This window comes from Coenobita brevimanus, chromosome 6 (genome assembly GCF_032717465.1).
Source record: "Coenobita brevimanus isolate Jiangsu-jjx chromosome 6, ASM3271746v2, whole genome shotgun sequence".
Classification (NCBI taxonomy): Eukaryota; Metazoa; Arthropoda; class Malacostraca; order Decapoda; family Coenobitidae; genus Coenobita; species Coenobita brevimanus.
Genome location: NC_136959.1, coordinates 55,199,109 through 55,223,390, shown reverse-complemented (window position 1 = coordinate 55,223,390; position 24,282 = coordinate 55,199,109). Strand labels below are relative to the sequence as shown.

At 39.1% G+C, this 24,282-nt stretch overlaps 1 protein-coding gene across 1 annotated transcript in view; it reads right to left on the bottom strand.

Annotated features, from left to right (window-relative positions):
- Positions 1 to 24,282, bottom strand: part of jub (LIM domain-containing protein jub) — a 132,837-nt gene that overhangs the window by 13,143 nt on the left and 95,412 nt on the right. The window contains exons 5-7 of the mRNA XM_080272301.1: positions 14,545 to 14,596; positions 11,966 to 12,034; positions 4,711 to 4,836 (exon numbers count right to left, since the gene is read on the bottom strand). Coding sequence (XP_080128427.1) covers positions 4,711 to 4,836; positions 11,966 to 12,034; positions 14,545 to 14,596 — 247 coding nt within the window. The remainder of the gene's footprint in view (positions 1 to 4,710; positions 4,837 to 11,965; positions 12,035 to 14,544; positions 14,597 to 24,282) is intronic.

Sequence of the window (24,282 nt, the reverse complement as noted above, 5' to 3'; positions counted from 1 at the left end):
AATATATATATATATATATATATATATATATATACGAAGCAACGTTGGGTCTGGTTAGTACTTGGATGGGTGACCGCCTGGGAACACCAGATGCTGTTGGCATCCCTACGTCAAGTGGGGTTGGTGGAGGATTAGTGCCCCTCCCTGTAAAACAATTAACTCTAAGCCCTTGGCCACCCTGTCTGGGATACATGGCATCTGGCAATGAATGAATGAATGAATATATATATATATATATATATATATATATATATATATATATATATATATATATATATATATATATATATATATATATATATATATATATATATATATATATATATATATATATATATATATATATATATATATATATATATATATATATATATATATATATATATATATATATATATATATATATATATATATATATATATATATATATATATATATATATATATATATATATATATATATATATATATATATATATATATATATATATATATATATATATATATATATATATATATATATATATATATATATATGTATATATATATATATATATATATATATATATATATATATATATATATATATATATATATATATATATATATATATATATATATATATATATATATATATATATATATATATATATATATATATATATATATATATATATATATATATATATATATATATATATATATATATATATATATATATATATATATATATATAAATAATGCTGCATAGGGTACTGGTACTTTAGAAAGTTTGCTAACATGATATTTGTACTTATATACATACATACATTTGTATTTAAAAAATATACTGTGTATATATATACATATATATATATATATATATATATATATATATATATATATATATATATATATTTATAATTTACTGCACAGGATACTGGTACTTTAGAAAGTTTGCCAAAATAATATTTGTACTGACATACATACATACAATATCTAATTACATGTTGCATAAAAAAAGAACTATCTATGCAGTACATCCTTGTTGTATGAATAGAGTATAATAGTCCCTCAGGGAAATCATGGTTCTTCTTCTTGAGACACAAATGGTTACAGGTGGATAAAAATATATATATATACATAGTCAAGTCGCCTAAGGCATGGATAATTGGTTCTGGACCAAGCCCGCGCCATAGAAAACCGCACCATACAAATAACTAAACCTATGGGAAAAATGGAATTTGGTTCTGGACATTCACCCAAAGTCCCCCTTTCCACCCGACTTTTCCCCACTTTACACGTGCACACAATCAAGCAATCAGTCAATGCATGTACTACATGTAACAATAGGCACAAAAAAATAGGAGGGTGATCAGACTTGTGCCTACTTGGGCAATACCACGCGCTGCACATCAAGCGAAAAAAAGCTCGGCCAATTAGACACAGATCAGCTGACCGACCAAAATATTAAAGATTGTGGAGGTTGCCTGGTCAAGCACTGACTGAAGAAGTTTATTTGATAAAGGTTGTAAGCTCAAGTTTCAACAAAACTCACATTTAACACATTAATAATCATTCTTATAATGATGATGATGGGAGGCATTATACTTTGTCTTAGCTCAGAGATAGGTGCTTCATCACTAACCCGTTCGCAGCAGTTTGACAAACAAAACTATAAACTAGTCACAATACCCAAAGAATCTTTAATGTTTCATTACTTAACACAATGAATTTGGTGAAGTTTAACCTCCTCATAAGAGAGAAAAAAGTCCGCAGTTGGAGCACTTGTAGTATGGAGCTGAAGTGGTCACCATCTTCTGTGTTTACAAACAGGGAAGCGCGCTACGGGGGGAATTTGCCCATGTGTTTCAAACCTTGCCGCACCCGCGCCATAGGTAGTTTATGTACGTGGTTCATTTTTTTTGGTCTGGCACCTCGCTGTCATAGAAAACCGTGCCATAGAAGTTCACGCCATAGGCGACTTGACTGTACACACACACACACACACACATATATATATATATATATATATATATATATATATAATATGGGACATTCTGGCTGACTTCCTCTATGGTAGTATTTCTGGCAAACGTACTGGCAAAGATATCTGCTTTCCCATGTGGGTCATTTGTAACATTGCCATCTGAAGATGGGGGAAGGGATGATGTCTTGTTAAAGCTATTATTGAAAGAACTGAGAGCTGACCAGAATATTTTGTTGTCATTAGGGTTGTTAAGTAGTTTTGATGCTTGATTTTGAAGAAAGTTTGATTTAGCAAGATATATTACAGCTTTTGCATGGTTTCTGGCAATCTAAATCAGTAATATACAGTACAGTAATTAATCTTTTGCACTGCTGTCAGCTGGTGAAGTAGCATCAGCAAACATAACTATGGGTTGAGCTGGGTTAACAACTTTCAGATGACGATTTATCGGTAGGTTAAAAACTATTTTTTTAACTTACAGCAATGAAAAACTTAGCAGAAAGAAGAAAAAGCACACAGTGAGTGGTAGCAATGTAGTGAGAGAGACAAGAGGCAGGTGGCTGGTGATGTGTGTGCGTGGGGGGAGGGAGGGGAGCTGATCAAGTTTAAACAGACCATTTCATATCCCATAATATTAGCAGTGTTGATTTGTGACCATTTGTTTTAATGATAAACTTAGCTGAAAGAAAAAGTACACTGTGAGTGGTGGTTAGGTGAGACAGACGAAAGGCAGGTGATGAGCGATGTCTGCGCATGGCCAGCTGACCGAGTGTAAGACCATTTCATATCCCAATCCCATAATTTTTGCCTTGTTGAATTATGATCATCTGTATTAGCAAAATTCTACAAAAAAAAATAATGCTTTGTTTATTCTAGGTGGGATGAGCAGGCATCTACATGGTCTAACAGTGGTGGGAGTAATGGTCAGAAATGTTAGGCAAACCTCTGTTATGCTGTAGGATCAGTGTTGGACAGCCATGCAGTACACATCAGCAGCAACTTGTCTTCAGGGGATGCCTGGTGAATCATTACCACATTTTTATATATCAATAAACATATCTTTAGTATTTTGTGCTTCTCTCAAGTACCAAACCCATTGAGATACAGTAATACTGTACTTCAGTTTAGTGTGAGATCAATTTAAAGTGAGCTCCTTTAGAATTTACAGCACGTTAAATCAATGTCCTATTGCATTAAATGTCTTCCAGAACCATTTCATTGTTGTTGCCTGAGGGTTTGCTACTGGGCATGTTGATAAGCCAACATCAGGTCTGCAGACAAGGGCTGATGTCTGGGATTTTCCAACACAAAATGAGTTTTGTGCAAATCGGTCCTGCATAAACTGAGGGCCTACTGTATCACAACACTTCACATATGATGGGTACATCAACTCCTCATTTTTTAATGAGGATGCATTTGAAAAAAATCCATCACAATAATTGTCAATTACAACATGGGTTCAATGATGATGTTTTTGGTCAAGGGTCACCCACTCAACAAAGTCTAAAAGAAAGTTTCCAACTCATTTCTTTCACTTCACAGCACTTCACTTGCTGCTGGAACTCCAACACCACATTACTGTTCTGTCGCTAACACTAACACACCCAACAGTGACAAGTTCAAAAGTTATTTTGGAGCAAACAAATGACTATAAGTTTGCATGTGGGCCACTTAAAGGTGAAAATAATTATCATACATCAACCAGTGGGGCTTCATATGGGATCATAATGATCATACATGTGAAAATGCAATCATATACCAAAAAAAGGTCCTAATTTTTTCATCATCCTGTATGCGATTCATGGAATACCAGTTCATCATATAATGAGGGTCTGCTGTACTGTAAATTGGGGGAAACTGACAAATCAGCTTTACAGGAAGCAATGGAATTTTAACTGACATTTCTGTACAAGTACTCCCTCATTTTAACATCACTGGAAATCAATTGGATGGTAACTGATTATACAGTAAAATCCCGATAAGTCGACCCTGCAGAAAGTGGAATTTCCAGTAAGTCGAACTCTGACCGAGGTGTAACTTAGCGTTTATTCAAAGGGTTACATTTTAGTTTCTTTTATTCCAAATGCTACATTTTAGCTTATTATATTCCAAGCGTTTCATTTTAGTTTAACTGACTGTAAAGTGAAGTAGATAAGTGCAGAGCTTTATGTAATTAAATGACTGTTTCACCCCTCCACTTATGCAACCTCTTTGTCAAGCCTATGACATGCACCGCATTGTTTTTAGTGTTTATATTTATTGCATTGCTTTATAAATGCTTCTTTAGTTTAGTGTTAATAAACATGCAATCACACATGATTTGCAATTACTGGGGGGGGGGGGATTTTTTTTTTTTTTTTTTTTTTCCCAATTACAGTATCTCTGGTTAGTCAGAAAATTCAGTAAGTAGAACTACCCTTGAGCCCCATATGGTTCAACTTATGAAGGGTTTACTGTACACTGAACATAGGTGTTATCAAAATTGTACAAGGAAAAGTGGTGACTGGAGAGGAAAGGAGGGGTGGGGGAGGGGGGGGGGACACTTTGTAAGGGATTGTTGCATTCATACAAGTGAAAATGGCAATTGTTCATTAAAAAATGGTGCTACGTCTGAAGATCATATAAGCAAATGATTGCATAACGGCTGATCATAAACTATGGGTTAACTGAAATTGATGAATAAAAAAAATAAAAAAAGTAAAAAAATTGCTTTAATGAGGCCTTACTGCAAATGTTACTGACCTGAATGTTTGCTGTGTTGCGTCCCAGTGAATGGAGACGGTGGAGGTGACAGTTGCGACACAGTAAGCGGCCATCCAAAGGGTAGCAGCGCTGGTCAGGCTCATCTGTCAGCTGAAGCCCACAGCTCTGCAGTCATTCAGAAAAAAATCAGTGTGATCACAGTACAATCTCTACTAAAGACAATTAACATTAAATTACATATTATTCCTTTTGGAGAACAGTAACCCAAGGCTAGGCTGCCACAGTGCAGAACATTTAAGGGTAAAGACAAAACTACCCTAGTAGCACTTTTTACATGATCTCTAGTAGTATTCCATACAAAAGGAAAGGTGACAACTGCACAAGCAGGTGGCCTTGCCAACAATGCATATCAAACCACTTAAAAAATAAATAAATAAGTAAAAATAAAAAGGCAAGCAAGCCAAGAGATATATCTGGCCATCTCACATTCTTCCATCCACTGATCATACCCTAACTTCTTAGTTGATGTCAATATGATCCTTTCTATACATCATTAAAACCTCTTCAAACTTTATCAACTGTATGTACTGTAACAGCAATATAGAACAATGCTAGAGTTAAAGGAACATACAGCAAAGGCTTTGAAGTTAAGGTCAGTGTACATCACAGATTACTTTTGATTCCATCGCCACTGTTGTTGTTGTTGTTGCTGCTTAACTCACTCTGTCTGGTTGAGCAGACCTATCAACCACATGTAAGCAACTGCTTCTGTGGGACTGTTCTACAGGTGGAGTACGGTACATTTCTACGAAGGGAACTGGCTCCCCCTTATGACAGACTGCTTCATCAGGGTCAGACTAGGGTCCTTCCCAACAGCGAGGTGCAGGGAAATATGGGGACATTTGGCTCCCCAGTGCATATTGCAGAACTTGCTTCAGTCCTTTTGGAGAACTCAGAGTAAATATCAGTAAACCAAAAGCCATTATCAGTGGGTGTGACATTAGGCCAGTTACAGATTTGGATAACTGGCCATGTGCTGTATGTAGGAATGGTATGGATGGGAACACTATATTCTGTACTGGATACAAACACTGCATACAAAAAAAAAGGTGAAATGATGAGTGGCAGCTTGAATTTGTTAGCAGACTTCCAAAATGGTGAACAAGGGGATGTAGCTAGACCTCTCAATGGTTGACCAATAAGATCCACAGTGATGGAAGAAAAGTTGAGGGCGACAGTGAAAAAACTGTTACTCTGGGAGGTTCTGCGGGGCAGCACTTCATTGCAAAGGTTGGTAGAAGATGAAAAAAGTTCAGAAAGTTGCTACCCATCCAAACATCACAGTGCTCTTGGGATGAGGTTGTGAATGCTGACCTCAGATCTGGTGGCATTACTAGAGAAGTGGTTCAAAACACAATAAGGTGGAGGAATGCTGAACTATCAGGGAAACCTGTCTCTACCATCCTCCATGGTAAACAACATAAAATTGAAAATGATGATAAATCTAACCACTGTGTAATGAGCTGACTTTATTTTTCTCCCATACTGACCACGCATCACTGGATTACGGTACAGTACTTAAACTTTCTGAACACTTAGGGTCTCCCTCTCTCTTCATTAACCATTCACCATAGAGTCACTCAATAGTCCCTTACAATAACTTCAAAGTGGGACACTGAAGAACATTCACAAAACTCAAAGTTCCTGAATGTGTTAAGCAAATGGAATGGGTGTTATGTATGGTTTGGGGAGGGTTAGAGCAGAGGGGCAGGAGTGAAAACGGAACGAGAGATCAGTACAGGAATACACAGGACAGGCAAGCCTCCAGAGGTGGATGGCGTGAGTGGAGATATGTTCTTGTACGAAGGGGAGGTAGTTACAGACTGGAAGATCTGAATGCTGTATAGCCGATACAAGGACGTGTACCTGAGTAGTGGAAGGAAGGTATAATGGTACTTCTATATAAGGGAATGCGTGAGAGGAAAACAATGAGAACACAGAGATAACTGCTTGTTGGGAGTGGTAAGAAAAGTGTGTGGGAGAGTAATCCTTGAGAGGGTGAAAGCCATTTTTAAAAAGTTGGTCCATAGAGAACAGGTCGACGGAAAATATGCTGGTCAGAGACTTGCACTAAGATGTTTGGTTGCGGTATTCTTAGAGGAGAGTAGAGTGTCTGCAGTATTTACTGTCCAGAAGAAGGCACATCATGGAGTGGTTGGTCAATAACAAAAAGCTTTACAAATTGCACATGATGAATCAAAAGCAGACGGTGAGAACAGCCAATACATTAAATGAAAGTTTTAGCCTGATGAACTGACAATGATAACTGTGTGTGGTCCAAAGCTAATCAGAACATGAGCCCTGTGGACTACAAGCTGAAGATGCCCTTCTCCTGCAGTCCATTATCCTTCTTTTGGGTGATGTGTGAGAGTGACGGTCATCTGGATCACAACTGGTGCTACAACATGAAGGTATCCCTCGCCAACACCTGCTGTGACTGTTTAATATACATATATATATATATATATATATATATATATATATATATATATATATATATTTTATGCGAGGAAGAAGGAACTAAAGGCCAAGAACCCACAATAACTGATCCTTCCAAGAGAAAAACAAAATACAAGAGACAGCCAAATCAAGATTCGATCATTTTGAGATGCTTGGACACACTGCATCTGAAAGACTGGAGAACATAGGAAGCAGGAAATACAGAGGGAGACAGTTCCAGAGTTGACCTGTTGCATAAATGAAGGACTGGGAGTAACGGTTAACTCTTGCATTAGAGAGCTTGACAGAAAAGGGATGAGAGTTTGCTGCTACACAGGTGCTACATGCCTGTCGTAGAGGTGGAAGAATGCAAGATGACAGTTCAGAGCAGTGACCATTGAAGTAGCAACAGCAAAGAGATAAAGATGCAACAATGCAGCGAAGAGACAGAGGTTGATGGGAGTCAGTAAGAGGAGGAGAGTTAATGAGACGAAAAGCCTTTGACTCCACCCTACTGAGAAAAGGTGTATGTGGGGAACCTCCCCACACATGAGAGTTGTACTCCACACAGGAGCAGATAAAACCAGGGTATAGAGTCAACAATTGTCCAGGGATAAAGAAGGAATGGAGCTAGCTTAGCACACCTAATCTCTTGGAAGCAGATTTTACAAGTGATGAAATATGATCTTTCCAACATCAGTCCCAGGTAAATGAAACCCCAAACATGTTCAAGGATGACGCAGGATTAAGCTGAATATTATTAAACATTAGTGGGTACACCTGTGTAAGATTCTGTTGGGTTGATAGGTGTAAGAACTGAGTCTTTGATGCATTAAAAATAAGATTATTTTTACCCAGTCAGAGATATGGGCCAAGTCAAACACTAGGTGTGCCATAGCCTCATCCCTTGTTTGTTGAAGTAACTGCTGAGAGAGGTGTTGCAGGGACCAAATGGAAAGGTGAAGGGTGAAGTCACCAGCGTATGAGTGGATAGGGTTAGATGTACAGCTTAGAAGGTCACTGATGAATAAAAGGAAGAGAGTTGGTGATAGGACAGAGCCCTGAGGAACACCACTATTGATAGATCTAGGAGAACGATGGCCGTCTACAACAGCAGCTACAGAACGACCAGAAAGGAAGCTATAGATGAAGGCACAGACAGAAAGAAACCGTAAGAGGGCAGTTTAGAAATTAAAGATTTATGTCAGACTTGATTGAAAGCCTTTGAGATGTCAAATGCAATGGCAAAGCTTTCGCCAAAGTCTCAAAAGGAGGATGACCAGGAGTCTGAAAGGAAAGTGAGATCGCCAGTGGAGCGTCCCTGACAGAACCCATACTAACGATCAGAAAGAAGGTTGTGATAGGAAGGATGCTTTAACATTTTTCTAATAAGAATTGACTCAAAAACTTTTGAGATACAGGATGTTAAAGTAATTGGACGATACTTTGAGGGTTGGGAATGGTCACCCTTCTTTGGGACTGGCTGAATGAGAGCAAACTTCCAGCAAGAAGGAAAGGTACAAGTTGACTGAAAAAGACGAAAGAGTTTACCTAGGCAGGGTGTAAGCACAGAAGCACAGTTCTTGAGAACAACAGGAGGGACTCCATCAGGCCATATGCCTTGTTAGTATTAAGGCCTGTGATGGCAGAAAATACATCAGCTGAAGAAATTTTAATGTCAGCCATATGGAAGTCAGAGGGGGGAAGTGATGGAAGAACAGCACCAGAATCATCTAAGGTGGAATTGGAGGAGAAAGTCTGAGCGAAAAGATCTGCATTATCAGTAGAAGAAATAGCTACAGAACCATCAGAGTAGAAAAGAGGAGGGAAGGATAATGAGGTAAAGCTGTTAGAAAGGTTTTTGACAAGATGCCAGAAGGAGCGGGAAGATTTCGAGTTGGAGAGTTGAGAGTATTTAGTACGGATGAAATTATTTTTAGCAGAGCGAAGAACAGACTTAGCACGATTCCGAGGAGAAATGTAAAAAATATGTGATTCAGGGGTGCGTTGACTCCGGTACCTTTTATAGGCTCTCTCCTTGTTGCGGACAGCATTAGAACAAGCGTGATTAAACCAAGGCTTTCTTGCATTAGTCAAAGGATATGAGAAAGGAATGTATGGTTCCATGCCTGAGAGAATAACCTCTGTAATGTGCAAGGCACGCTCAGATGGTTCCCGGCCATGGAAGCAATAATCATTCCAGGGAAAATCAAAGAAGTACTGCCTGAGGGCCTCCCAATCTGCAGCTCCAAAGTGCCACAGACGATGTTTCTTTGGAGGGTCCACAGGCCGTACCAGAGTGATAGGACACGTTAAGGTGATAAGGTTGTGACCGGAGGAGCCCAATGGAGAGAAAAGATTAACAGTGTAAGCAGAAGGATTAGTTGTAGGCAAGAGGTCAAGTATGTTGGAGCTCTCTCCAAGGTGGTCATGGATACGGGTAGGGTGCTGTACAAGCTGCTCTAGGTCATTAACTTAGAAAAGGTGTAGGCTTGTTCACCAGGTGGATCTGTGAAAGGAGAGGAGAGCCAAAGGTGGTGGTGAACATTGAAATCTCCAAGAATGGAGATTTCAGAAAAAGGAGAAATGGATACAATGGATGGAGCTATGAGAATGTTAAAATCCATGACTCTTGGTAAGGGAATGGTTCTAAGGAAGAGGTAGCAAAGAGTGGGAACTGTCTGCATTTCTGACTGTGGATGATGCAGTGCTAATAGGAGATGTGGAGTGGAAGTTACAGGGTCTGGTAGAAAACTTTGGTTGTGTGAGTGAAGCATAAGGTAAAACAAAGATGGTGTTTGAAAGAGGCACAGAGACAATGAGAATAAATGGTAAACAAGTGGAAAGAAGGTGGGTGACCAAGCATCTAGGCAGTGTGATGAACAAAGATGGTAGTATGGAGGATAAAGTGAGCCATCACTTTCCTTCCCTGTGCCATTCTACATTCCATTTTCTTTGTCCCTTGACATCTCTTTTCCATAACTGCCCCTCAGTACTTAAACTCCCTGATCAACTCAAGTCACTTCCCATCCACCAGTGCATCACACCAAGAAATCACCTTTCTAAACAACCATTACTTTTCTTTATGTTTACTTTCAAAGCACACCATTCAAAGCTATCCACAAAACAACACCAAACATCAAAGCTTTTTTTCACTATCAGCAAGCAACATATCATCTACAAAGATATGATGTGAGAATCTCCACGGTCCACCCTTCCCCATTCATTGTCATCCCCATCCAAACTTTCCAGAACTCATTTTTTTTTTTTTTTTTTTTTTTTTTTATGTGTCCGACTCTGGGCATAGGCTTCACAGCCTGCTATCAAGGCCCAGCAGTCCTCCTACATACCATACACCTCTACATGTCACCTCTCTCATAACCCAGTCCATACATGATATGCTGTATACTGAACAACCATGAAGATATCCCACATCCTTGTCTCAATTCAACACTGATAATGAACCACTCACTTAGACATCCACCTATTCTTTTGCATCCTTCACTACTTTCACTGTTCTGATGGCCTTGACCACACATGCATGTATAAACTTTTTTTTTTCATCTACTGATGGCAATTACCAGTGATACTAGACACCAGGTAACCCCAGCACCACCAGTGTGCCACTGTCAAGTAACTTGAGCATTATCATCCCCTTCCCCCCCGTTTATTTCTTATTACTAGTATTTTCATAAATGATTGAATATCCTACTGTAACCAACCCTCACCTAGGGACTAAGGTTTGAATTCAGTTTTCCTTCTCCTAGACCAACTGCCATCCAAGCCAGCCAACCCTGTGGAACAGATTGTAGTTGTGTAGAAGATATATCTATACGTAATAGCCTCAGCCCAAACTCTGACTGTATGAATGTAGTTGAATTTCCCACCTGGGGATGTTGTGCAAGGCCTGCTAGTTGGCTTTTGGCCCCCACACCATTCTCACACCACCCATCTCCTACCACCAGCTGACATTCGCAACCTTCAATTCAAGTGATTATGTGGTAGATGGAGGCGTTCACGATCCACTCACTCAATGTAGTGCTGCTCTCTGATGTATGTCCTTTCCTCTCCTCCATCCTTCTTTCCTTCCATCCTCTTCTGTCTTTCTTTCTTTCATTCTTTCCTCGTCCTTCTGCCTACGGGTGACTTTACACTCCCTCTCCTGTCTTTCTTTCCTTCATTCTTTCCTCTTCTTTCTGCCTGTGGGTGACTCTACAAGAGTGACAAGCCTAATGGTTTCCTGTACACCTGGAAATGATTAACTACGCTGGGTGGTAACCACACATCCAAATTTGGGCGCCTGGTGGTTTAGTGGATAATTATGGCACTCCAATCGGATTGAGCCTGTGTAGGTTTACATCCAAAGGGTTGTTGGGGTTTATTGCTCATGTAATGCCACTCAGGGATAAGTAAGGCTGGTCACTCTCATCTTAAATGTCAGGACCAACTTGCCTAGTGCTGGGCTCCTACGCTCCTCATGAGGCAACATAGGATTGGCTGATGAATGAACGAATGAAATCCTAAGTAATATAAAAATTATTTGGTGGTAGCTTAATATGAGAAATATATCACTTAGATGAAAAAGCAAACATTTTATAAAAACTCTTCCTAACAAGAGTACATTTTTGCAAAGTTTTATCATCATCTCAACCCTATTTCCCACAAACACTGGTGTAGGTATGAGCAAACAAAGGCTATCTAAAAGTATAATAATAATAACAATAAAAAAAAAATGGGTGGGGGAGAGCATGAGATTCTATTACTGAGCCTAAAAAAACAAAAACAATGCACTCACCTCACAAACATAGCAATCCACATGGAAATCTTTGTCCATGGAAACCACTCGCACAGTTTCCCCTGTACCCTGCAACAAGCATGCAATAGGGAATCAAGGACTATGCATACACTGTACAAACAAATGAACTACAATAAATCATTGACCCTTCCTGAGCTGAAGACGTTCCGTAAGGCACAATGAAGGTCTGCAAGGGCCAAACTGCAAGCATCATGTGGGGAACAATTTTCAATAATTATAATACAGTGCCTCAGGGGAGATAAACTACCTTACAATGAATCAGCCCAGCAGGTTAAAAAAAAAAAAAAAATCACAAGTAGCAAAGACAGTTGTGGGGGAAAAAAAAAAAAAAATGGTTATAATATTTTATCCTTAAGAAGTGCATCTCATGCATCTCACATTCCCAGTACAATACCATAACTCTTCAGTGGGAAAAAAAAAAAAAAAAAAAAAAAAAAAAAAGTTGAAAAAAATATGGTTATAACATTTTATCCTCAAGAAGTGCATCTCACATTCCCAATGCAATACCATAACCCTTTTCAGAGTTAGGTCAGCATAAATTCTTGCAAATATAACAATTCACCATCCTAACCATAATTTCAACTGATTATTTTGGAGGGTACAATACAAAAACAGGAACAGAAAAACACATAACCAGAATTCTGAAGAATACCCAATAAAATGGGCCACATATTCATTCTTTCATCACTGGAGCCTCAAAACTTGTGGTTATACCCCACATGTAAAAGCCTGCCACACTCTACACTGTATTTCAGTAAGCCTTCCAAACATGTTCTTCACATGACTGTCACTATAGCAATGTCTACTGGGCAGGCCTATTCTGTTGCTTGCAAAGTTAAAAGGTGGGGCCAACTAGCCGGTGCAGCGTGATCATGATGGGAGCACCGAGTGGTAGCAACTATGAGCTTTATTATTTTTATTTATTTATATTATGAAGGAGTGTTAGTGCCAACTTAAACATATGGATGTGAGACTATGGTGTGGCATGAAAATGAAAAGTCAAGAGTGAGAGCAGTGGAGATGAAACTGTTGAGGAATGTACTGTATGTGGTGTACTGAGAGTGGACTATATGAAATAATGTGATTCATGAAAGGTGTGAAGTGAGGAGGTCTGTGAACACCAGAATCGAAGAGAATGTACTGAGATGGTATGGTCATGTGGAGAGAATAGTTAACAATAGTGGTGAAAAAAGATATATCTGGGCAAATCTGAAGGTGGGAGGAGGTGAGGTAGGCCAAAGAGAAGATGGAGAGACATGGTGGATGAGTGTGTGAGGAAGAGAGGTTTGGAAGTCGGTGAGGCTACAGGACTGACACGAGATCAAGCTGGCAGGATATGTGAGAAGTGCATGATCAGAGATTTGGCACCCCTTTTAACGTGACAGTGTCTAGACTGACTTTCGGATTGTTTTATGTGAAGCTACAGAACATAGTGAATGTTTTTGGCATAGCAGATAGAGCTTTGATTCCAGGGGCTTGAATGGTGAGTGAATGGAAGCATGGCCCATTGGATTAGGCAAATTTGGGCTGTCTGGACATTGCTACTCCTCACCCTCCCCTAGGGTGGGATAGGAGGTCCGGATGATAAGTGTGTGTGTGTGTGCGTGTGTGCATGTGTGTGTAAGTATGCCATGTAACTGGTTAGGTAAAACCCCATCATTAGGCGGGGTATCGTATATCGGGGTACAAGTACTTATAACATGTAATGTGGAGCGCTTACCAGCCTTGGGTTTCCCCCAAACCGAGCCCAAAACCACCTAAATGAGCCCGGACGCAGGTTCAAATCCCTGCTGGGGCAGGGACCATTTAAGGATTTGAATTTCATTACGGAAGACTTTACAGATCTATCAGACGACCCGCTGACATGTTGTAAAAATACCCCCGATAATACCAATACACCAGTCCTGTGTGAGACAGCCCTAGCATGTATTCAATATGGATGGTGAGTGTTAGCGCCGAAGTGGTGACATGTAGAGGTGTACGATATGTAGGAGGACTACTGGGCCTTGGGAGCAGGCTGAGAAGCCTATGCCCAGAGTCAAGCACATAAAAAAAAAAATGTATATATATATATACTGTATATATATATATTATATATATATATATATTATATCCATTGAATGGCTGGGGTTTAACATGTTACATCTTCCCAACTTTTTACTTCACTCCTTCTAAAAATTCTTTTTGTCAACTGCCACCACATCATAATCTCCTTGCTTCGAAACTTTCACTACCTTATATTCTCCTTCATGCTACATTCATACATCCTACAAGTTTGGTTATTCACAAAGGCCTCAATATGAGTTGGGTAGACAGTCCAAAATATCACAATTTTTTCCTTACAACTGGTGGTGTAAATTTCTAGGAACTAACAAATCAGCTTTACAGATAGCTATGGAACTTTAAAAACAAATTTTTTTTTTAAACTACATTAGACTTAATAGCAAAGCCAGCCTTAAAAAAAATAAAAATAAAATAAAAGCAATATATAATTGAGTTTCTGCATACAGCAAGCTGAATCATAATGAATCCTGAGCATTCACCCGTTACTGCCTCACCTCAACTGGAGTTATGCTTTTCCCACACGCTGCACACTTTGGAGCAAACATTCTGTAAAAAGATATATATCAAAATGACAACATGTATCGTGAAAGGCATCTTTAGCACATGACTGCCAACAATACTGAAATATTTTGAAGACACAGTACATGTAATTCTCTTTTTAACATTAATAAGGTTGTTAATATCTGTAAGGAAAACTATTATTAATAGCAGTATGGAGTCGATGTTTATTAAGTAAATTATCGCTGCATTAAAAACAAGTGACCCACAAAAGGATGTTAAGGACACTTTACTATTTTATAATCTGCTTCTGCCAGAAGGATGTGTTCAGTTGAGAACAGAACTACACACCGAACCTTTGATGGATCAATGAGACACTCACAGGATAATGTTCTGGCAACTGCTGGGCAAATTTATATAGCTCAGGGAAGGAAGGAATAATAAATATATTGCACCAAGCCAGAAAATGGTTATGACACTAAGGTGGATGGTAGCAGGGGGAATAATTAAATGAAAGATGTAAGACACATTCACGCTGATAGTCAGTAGTGACAAATCTGGCACTGATAGATTTGATGCCGACAGATTCTATGATAGCAAAGTCAGCATCAGCAGACTCAAAGTGGGAGACCCTATCTAAAGGGCAGTAGGATTCCTACCCCCCACCACCCCCCTCATGTTTAGCTGCCTCTTACAATATGCAGAGAATACAAGGGTAGTATTAAACTTCCCCTGTACCCAAGGAATCCCCCCTATCCCAAGGAATACAGCTGAGGAGAGAATCCTGCCCTTGTAGGATTGAAATATCTCATTCAAGCTGTAACAGTTGACTAGGACACTAAGATTTTCTGGCTGCGCTCATTCATATGAGGTACTGAGTGCAGCATGAATGCACATGTAGAACTACTCACCATTATATAGCTGTCATTTTAAATCCTGCTCACTTTTTGAAATATATTATTTCAATAGTATGACTTCAGTACTTATAAATGGCACATTTTAATCTATGCTTTCATTTATTTTCACACTATCGTATTGCTTATTGCATTATTTATAAAGCCTCTAACATGCTTGCATGCATCGGTCTTGGTCACCTAATGGTAGCTCTCCATGCTGCTTGATCTCAGGCAGCCTCCCTATTCAGTCCCTTATCCCTGACGTCATACATTATGACCTCATTCCAAGTTCTGTTCAGTCTGCTTCTCACAATCCTACCTCCGACATTCATATTTCTCACCTGCCACTACCTTGTACTAAACACCTACTGACATGAGGGTTGCTCACCTAAGATCCAGCACCAGTCTCAAATACAGCATGTGAGTTCTCATCCACAACATATGCAGTTAAGTCAAAACCAGCTCATCCACTTCTGACCTCATTATATGTACTGATTCTTAAACTTCCATTCTGTCTGTTGAATGACTTGGAACACCAGAGGGATTTTCAGTTTACACAAACAATTGGTTGGTAAACATACAACCAAATAATGGGGTGATGTGAAGACTACTATGGTGCCCCTGATAACTGGGAGGACACATAAAAATGGAGTGTACATCTGGAACCAAACCTTCACAGTACTTCCTGTGTCTGCAAGGTGGTCTACCACAAGGGAACGTCAGCTCACTGCATGGGATGACCTTGCAGGGGCAAGTGCTTGCCTGTGGCAGATGGGTCTGCTCGGCCAGGCAGATCAGGATTACTCAACAACAAGTTGTTTTTAAAGATTACAGCCTATAGTAAAACCCTGCCTCTTAATCATTCGAATATTATATAGCAAAACAATTACTTCACTGCCTTGCTGTTCTTCAAGCTTTTTCCTTCTTGACTTTATTCTTCCATGCACAATAAGGACCAGCATCAGACTGGATGAGAAATCTATAGATTTACCTGCCAACTGCCAACACATGGTGGGGAATAACCACTGTGACAGGAAAAAAAGAAAAAAAAAAAAAAAAATGCAGAGATGAGTGAAGATTGTGTCTAATTATACTCAAAATGCTAATTAGGCAAGCAATTAGCCATCCTCTTTTTTTTTTGTCTTGATTAAGTATCCTAGCCCCAGGCCCCCATGTTCCTGAAGGGGGAATTAAGGACTAGATAATGGATGGATGGATTAACTGTACTGATTTCCACTCAACTGTGTGAAGTATTCTCCATCATATTCCTCCCACTCAATCATGGAGAGGAAAATTCCTTCAGATGTATCTGCTAAATGATAAAGAATGAGTAAATATAAGCCCACTCTCCAGCAAAACTTCACTTCAGTCATATACTGTACTTTTCAGTCTGTGTTTATAAATGTCTCTAGGTGGTAGTCCCTGGTCACACATCAAAATTCCTTCTGGGAGCTTCAAGCCACAAGTCAATCCATCACACATGTCTCTCCTCACTCAATGGACTGCTTGACACTGAAATGTGTACAGTAGTTATATCTACACCACTGTCTTGTCTCCAACTGTGGTGTGCTAGGCTTACCTGTGATTTTGGCAACAATCAATTGCTTTGAAATGGTTTCCCAGATTTCTGCCTGATGATTTTTAGGTAGTTGGGGAAATAAATTTTCTTACAGTTTAAATAAATTATTGGGTTTTAGAATGAACTCTGCCATTTACTGGCTGAAAGAATATCATGTACTGTAAAACTACATACAGTACTGTGTCCATACAGTGTCTAGATTAGTGCTCCATTATATCTGGCTGAACAGATCACAATGATGCAGGTTAACTATACTGATCAGGCAGTTAAAATACTGTAGTTTTAATGTGAACCTCACCACTCACAGCATCCTCATAAGCAGGAGACTCATATGAAATCTGCATTTGAGTTGTCCCTTACTCCATTTTCTATGGAGCATTTCCTGCCTGCCGAACCTGGTTTGCTGTGCTTTGATCATTTTCTCATTGTCCTGTTGTGGACACAGCCCCACCTTCCATCAGGCTGTTCAGCTTCACACCATGATCTGTGTGGACGGCCTTTAGCCTCTATAGCATGAGTTTTTAGGTGTTTAATGCCGTGTTGGAGTGAGGCACTTGCTCCTCTTTTCTCTCTCTTTTCCTCCCAATTTTCTCATTTTCCCCATTCCCTGTTTAGCTTGCACAAAGTTCAGCATTCCTGTTTTTGTCTTGGCCTTCTTCTTTTTATTTGTTTTTTCATTTTGAGACTGTAAGGTGTATTCTATGTGCCCCCAAGCACAAGTTTAGCAATGTTCACTTTTTCTGCATTCTCAGTTTTTCTTTGGGGGGTCACCCCTACTGGCATTAAGGTGTCTAGCTGTAAAAAGATAGATAAGTGTTTACCTCTTAGTACAGTTTTGCTGTATAGTAACTTCAACCAGATTATATATGTAGCCACCTAATGTCTTATCACATTCTTTGTATTTTTAATTATTGTTCTGGACTGGGGAAGGACGGACAACCATTCAAATGCATCCATCCACAACCTCTAGTCTCCCTGAATGCTGCTTCCTGTTGTCATGAAGGGTATGAGGCTGGTCTGTGCTGGACACTCGCTTCTATGGCAGTTCAGAATGGAAAGCTGGTACTACCGGAGGCTCTTTACAATGCATCCTGCACGCTGCTGGTCTTGTCTCACTGGTTTCACAGCCAACACGATGACATTTTGGTACCACCTTAGAAATCATCTCTCTCTAGCCAGCGCTTTCAAAGTGGTTTCACAACAGATGTGAACTTCTGTCTGAGAGATCACTTTGATGACAAGTCTCACATTCAATGCTTTTCTGCTTGGACTTGGTTCCAATGCCTCACCACCAGGATGTAACACTAGGACTAAGGGCTCTGTCAGCCTGAGCTCAATGGGCTGCATCCAAGAGGTTTTTAGCTCCTGTCTAGAGAACTATTATTATAAAAGAGGCTCCTTCAACCCCAAGACTGTACTGTGTCTGTATTATCACCCCGATATTTTTATTCCATTAACTACCATACCACAAAACAAACCTAGTAGCACTGAAGAGCAATATGAATGAGGTATTTGCCTAAAAATTTGAAGCACTGATCATGTTCTTGGTTATTTGATGCTACTCTAATTAATATTATAATTCTGTACAAGATTGTAACGCTGATAATTATATTGAGTTCATCATGTAATTAAATGCCAAGAGGACAACTCAATCACAGGAGGGAATGGTGGTTTATTTGACCATACAGTAACTGATTTATGGGTATGCAAAAATTGTTACTTTATTTCACATAAATATGCATAAATACTGTATAAATGGGAAAAGAAACTTTAAAACTCTCAGATGGCATTAGGACATTAGATGGCTGTCACAAACACAACATATACGTCCAAGCTATAAGTGTCGATATTAAGAGTTTCTATTGTTTTACAAGAGTTTATCAAGTTATAAACAAAACTGTCAGTAAGCATTAAGCATCATGTCAATATAAACTCATCCACACTTGCAGTATCACTGAATGACAGCAAAATGCAAATATCACCATCATCTTAACTTTCTTGCCCATCAAAGGATGAGATAAAATATTCATTATTCCTAAACCATATTATACAGCAGACAAAATGCAAGGGGATTTAAAATATCCTCTCCTTGCCCCTGCATGTACTACTGTATATATGAATACTAAGGTTATAATGAATGGGCTACCAATGGTACTTTATTAACTACCGAATATTTCTCATGTAACATACTAATGTTAAGTACTGAATTAGTAAGCATATCATCATTTCTCTTCTGTGTACTTTATCTATACCTGAAATCTATTGGACAACACTGTATCAGTCCAAATTAGGCCCACTGCAGGACTGGTCCTTCTCCTTAATGGTCAGGTGACGCCTACAGTTTAACCCTTGCCCATGCTAGTGGTTTAAATGGGGAGGCAGTGTCTGCTGGGTGCATGATGCAAGCGACATCACTACTAGAGCTTTATTCTACCATCTTATGGCTCTAATTTACACTAATCTTCTCCAGCAGCATATACTGTACTATATTTAAATGAAGACAACCGAGTCTTTGTGCTTCCTTGTTGCTGCACATTTCCTTATTTACTTTTCCTCTTTTCATTCACAATAATCAGTACCATCTTCATGGTATAACTACATTTTCACTTGATCCTTTTCTCTTATTTTTTCCTCTTCTCTTTTATTTTTTTTTTATGTCCCCTTGTTGATAGTTAATTCAAATCTGAAGATTCAAGGTCTGCAAATTACAGTACAATTGTCTTTAAGTCTTGTTTTTCACGTTATTGTACACTTTTCTCTGTTTTGCCTTCTTTACTCCTTATATTTTACCTCTTGTATTGTGCTCTCTTGTACATTTTCTTGTATTTTACCTCTTGTACCTCTTGTATTGTGCTCTCTTATACTCTTTCATATTTTTCACTCTCTTGTGCCCTTGCATTCTGCCCTCTTGTACACTTTTTTAGTCCTGTTGTCACTTGTACAGTCTCCCCAAGAACTGACAGCAGAGTATCCAGAAATTTTTGCTCAAGTGATAATATATATATTTCTGCGTGTATAATCTTAAAATCAAAATTAATCGGTATAATTGTATTAGAAAAGAGTCAATAAAGGCTAAAATATACGTTCATTTCAAATCTGAAAGAAAGAGTTTATTAGGTACGACAGTAATAAATCACCAGATGGAACTACTTGAAACTTCAGAACTATCGCTAAGGGGCAGTCAGGATTAATTTGACAAGTTGAAATCTCTCCCTTCTTTCCTTCCTTCCTCTTCTGTCTTTCTTTACTTCATTCTTTCCTCGCCCTTCTGCCTGTGAGTGACTCTACACTGAGTGACAAGCCAAATGGTTTCCTGTACACCAGGAAACCATTTATTATGCTAGGTGGTAACCATATAACCAAATTATGGCGCCTGGTGGTTAAGTGGGTAATTATGGTGCTCCAGTCAGACTGAGCCAGTGAAGGTTTATATGCAAGGGGTTGTTGGGGTTTACTGCTCACGTAATACCATTCAAGGATGAGTGAGGCTGGTCACTCTCATCTTAAACGTCAGGACCAAGTTGCCTAGCCCCGGCCTCCTACGCTCCTCACGGGGCAACATAGGATTGGATGATGGATGGATGGATGAAAGCTCTTATGGCCAAATACAATAAAACTGATGAATAGGCTGACACTGAAATCATGTATAAATAAATACTGTACTATTAAAACAAATAACTAATATTAATGACATTCTTCATTATAAAAAAAAAAGAATAACTTCAATATGTGTATTTCTGTTTTACTGTCTCCATGGACGGCAGAAGGCGGGAAAACAAAGTGCGTGGGCTATTCAAGACGAACCATCCACAAGCATGAAGGAAGACATCTCTTGCCCAGAGACAAACAATTACTGCACTGCATAAAACACTTCATAATTATCTTGAACATAAGTTTTTAGCAAAACCTAAAATAGTTTACAGAATTTGGTTAGAAAAAGGAAATATGAAAGAATAAGGTTGAGGAAAAACTGTATTCACTTGTCCTCTGCAGGGATTACTTGCATTCATGATTACCTTTATTGCCTTGCCTAATTAAAAGAAATAATGCTGACTGCAACATTTATTTCCCTAAAACTGAAAATGTTTTGATACCCGCTGGAAAGAATAAAGCAGCAATAATTTTGATAGTATTCACTGATGGCATAATGAGGGAGAAATATCTAGGTGCTATCTCATACATCCTTAATACCAAAGCATTTTCTTTGTAATCCTGTCTGCTATACAGCACTTGAAAGTCAAGGGGGAAGGGGAGGGGGGGCCTCCTGATACTAGACCATTCTTGCTTGATCCCAAGAAAATAACATTAGTCTACTGCTTCAGGAATATGGTGGGTACACTGCAAGGAATAATTTGTAACACATTCAAATTTGAAAGAAGGGAAAAATAATAACTAACACATTCAGATCTGGACGACATATCAGACAGTTTGAAGTTTTAACATATCATTGCCCCATATTGCCCAACTTACATAACACTCAGCAAAATGAGCTAGATAATTTATTCGATGGCAAGCCCTAATTTGCAAGAAACCGGGAAGGTAATATTAGGCTAGTACCTCAGAAACATGATTGGAATACTGTCCTGGGGAACTGGAAAGACATGTCAGACACTCATAAATTAGGCTATATCACCCCATCAGGCACCTTAAGTTTAATGTAAGTTTGTGTGTCATGATCTGAGAAAATGCTGCGAGGGCAGCCTAGATTCAAGCACAAAAGAAAACATTCCCATGAATTTAATTTGCCCCAGAAATTCGTTATATTTGCATAAATTGTACACCATTATTTTTGTTGATGTTTATACTATACAATAAGCTAATAAAATTACACAAAACTGATGAGTAAAAGTACTGCGAAAGTACGGAAATGCAATGACAATAATGTTTCCACAGTAAATAACTTCCCAAAACCCTACTGCAATGTTTTGCCCACACCATGCAAGAGCTATGTATTTGTCTATATGCAGAATTTCATGAGCTTTCATGTGGTGCCTTTGGAATTTTGTCACAACCATGGGTTTTCAATAAATCGACAAAATCACATGCGCGCAGCCCTCCCCTCCCCCAGCGAAAGCCAAGAGAAAGCCAGCTATTTGAGTGCTGGTCTTGAAATAGACACCCTCCCCTATGATGCACCATAGACTGATGCACTTCATGCTAAAACTTAATTTTTGGTGAATATTTTTGTCCAAAATCACCTAATCGGCATCCATTAAGACCAACACTGACAAGTGCATCACAGTGCGTCATTGGTTCCACTTCAGACTAACACCATTTTGACTCATTTCGCATCATCGTGCACGAGGGGGTAATGCCCAGCGTGACGAATTATGTATCTTATCAGATGGTGTGACGTGATGAATGTACAAAAACATTACATATATGCCCTCGTTTTTTCAACTAACACCTGACAGACCACCATGCCCAAAACAATCTGAAACTCTGCCATCGCTTCTTGGGGGGACTGTACACTTTATTGGTCCTGTTACTCCTTGTACACTTTCTTAGTCCTGTAATCTCTTGTACACTTTCTTGGTCCTGTAATCTCATGTATACTTTCTTGGTCTCATTATCACTTGTACACTTTCTTGGTCCTGTTTTCCTTTGTACATTATCCTGGTCCTGTTATCACTTGTACACTTTCTTGGTCCTGTAATCTCTTGCACACTTTCTTGATCCTGTAATCTCATGTACACTTTCTTGGTTTTGTTATCACTTGTACACTTTCTTGGTCCAGTTACCCTGTGTGCTTTTCTTGTCCATGTTATCCCTTGCATATTTTCTTGGTTTTGTTATCCACTGCACTTATCATGGTCCTGTTATTCCTTTTGCATTTTCTTGGTCCTGTTATTATTCTCAATGGGTCACTAGTAGTATCCTGTGTGGGGTCCCTGGCTCCATCCTGGCTGTGTTGAGTCTAGTGGTCTGGAGCTGGTTCTTCGCACAGTGGGTTTCTTCCTGCTTCGCATACCACTCCTCTCACACTCCCTGGTGGGACTGCTCATCACTACTCTGCCTCTCAACTTGCATGCAACACAACTTTATATTTAACTCAATCACCCTTAGAAACACTCTATACTTATTCATCATCATGGTCATCACCACATTAATATAAAATGATAATCAATTTGGTAAAGATCATGACTGTGCAGTGTCATCATATCAACCAACAGCTGACTTACCAACATGGCTCCAGGACGGAAATTTGTAATAATTTACTCAAGCATCATCATCCTTCAAATCTCATTTACAAATCAAAGTAATTAATATCCATCCATCCATCATCCAATCCTACGTTGCCCCATGAGGAGCGTAGAAGCCCGGGGCTAGGCAAGTTGGTCCCGACATTTAAGATGAGAGTGACCAGCCTGACTCATCCCTGAGTGGCATTACGTGAGCAATAAACCCCAACCACCCCTTGGATATAAACCTTCACCGGCTCAATCCGATTGGAACGCCATAATTACCCACTACACCACCAGGCGCCAAAATTTGGTTATATGGTTACCACCCAGCATAGTAAATCATTTCCTGGTGTACAGGAAACCATTGGCTTGTCAATCAGTATAGAGTCACCCATAGGTGGAAGGAAGAGGAAAGAATGAAGGAAAGAAAGACAGAAGAGGGAGTGTAGTGTCACCCGTAGGCAGAAGGACGAGGAATGAATGAAGGAAAGACAGAAGAGGATGTAAGGAAAGAGGGATGGAGGAGAGGAAAGGGCAGGCACCTGAGAGCAGCATTACATTGAGTGAGTGGATGGTGAGCACCCCCACCTACCACAAAAGTGCTTAATAAATTGACATAATTACAATTCCATATGCAGGAAAGAAAACTGAGTAATGTATACATTACTTCATGTTATTCTTGTATGGGAGGGTGCTTCCCACAAATGGGCAAAATCCTACTGTCCCAGCTGTCCTTTATACTGTATTAGCCTACAGCCATGCCTCCATTAGTTCATTAAGCTGTCACTCTCCTCTACTTTGCAGTACTTGCTTCTTAACATAACAAAACTCAACTTACTCATAAACTTGCTTCCTCCTCTTTCTTTCAGTGTTACAAATCCCTCTGCCTACATTTCCCAAACATTTTTCTCCCTATGCTGTACTTAATCCTGAATCACTTGTTTTTTACTTGCCTGTTTATGTTCCTCCTTCCTCTCCATTTTCTCTACTCTTCTTATACCTACCTTCCCTTTCCGTCTTGCATCACTCTTGTATGTTTAACTGTTTAGCTTCCTAAATGAATTCATGGTTGTT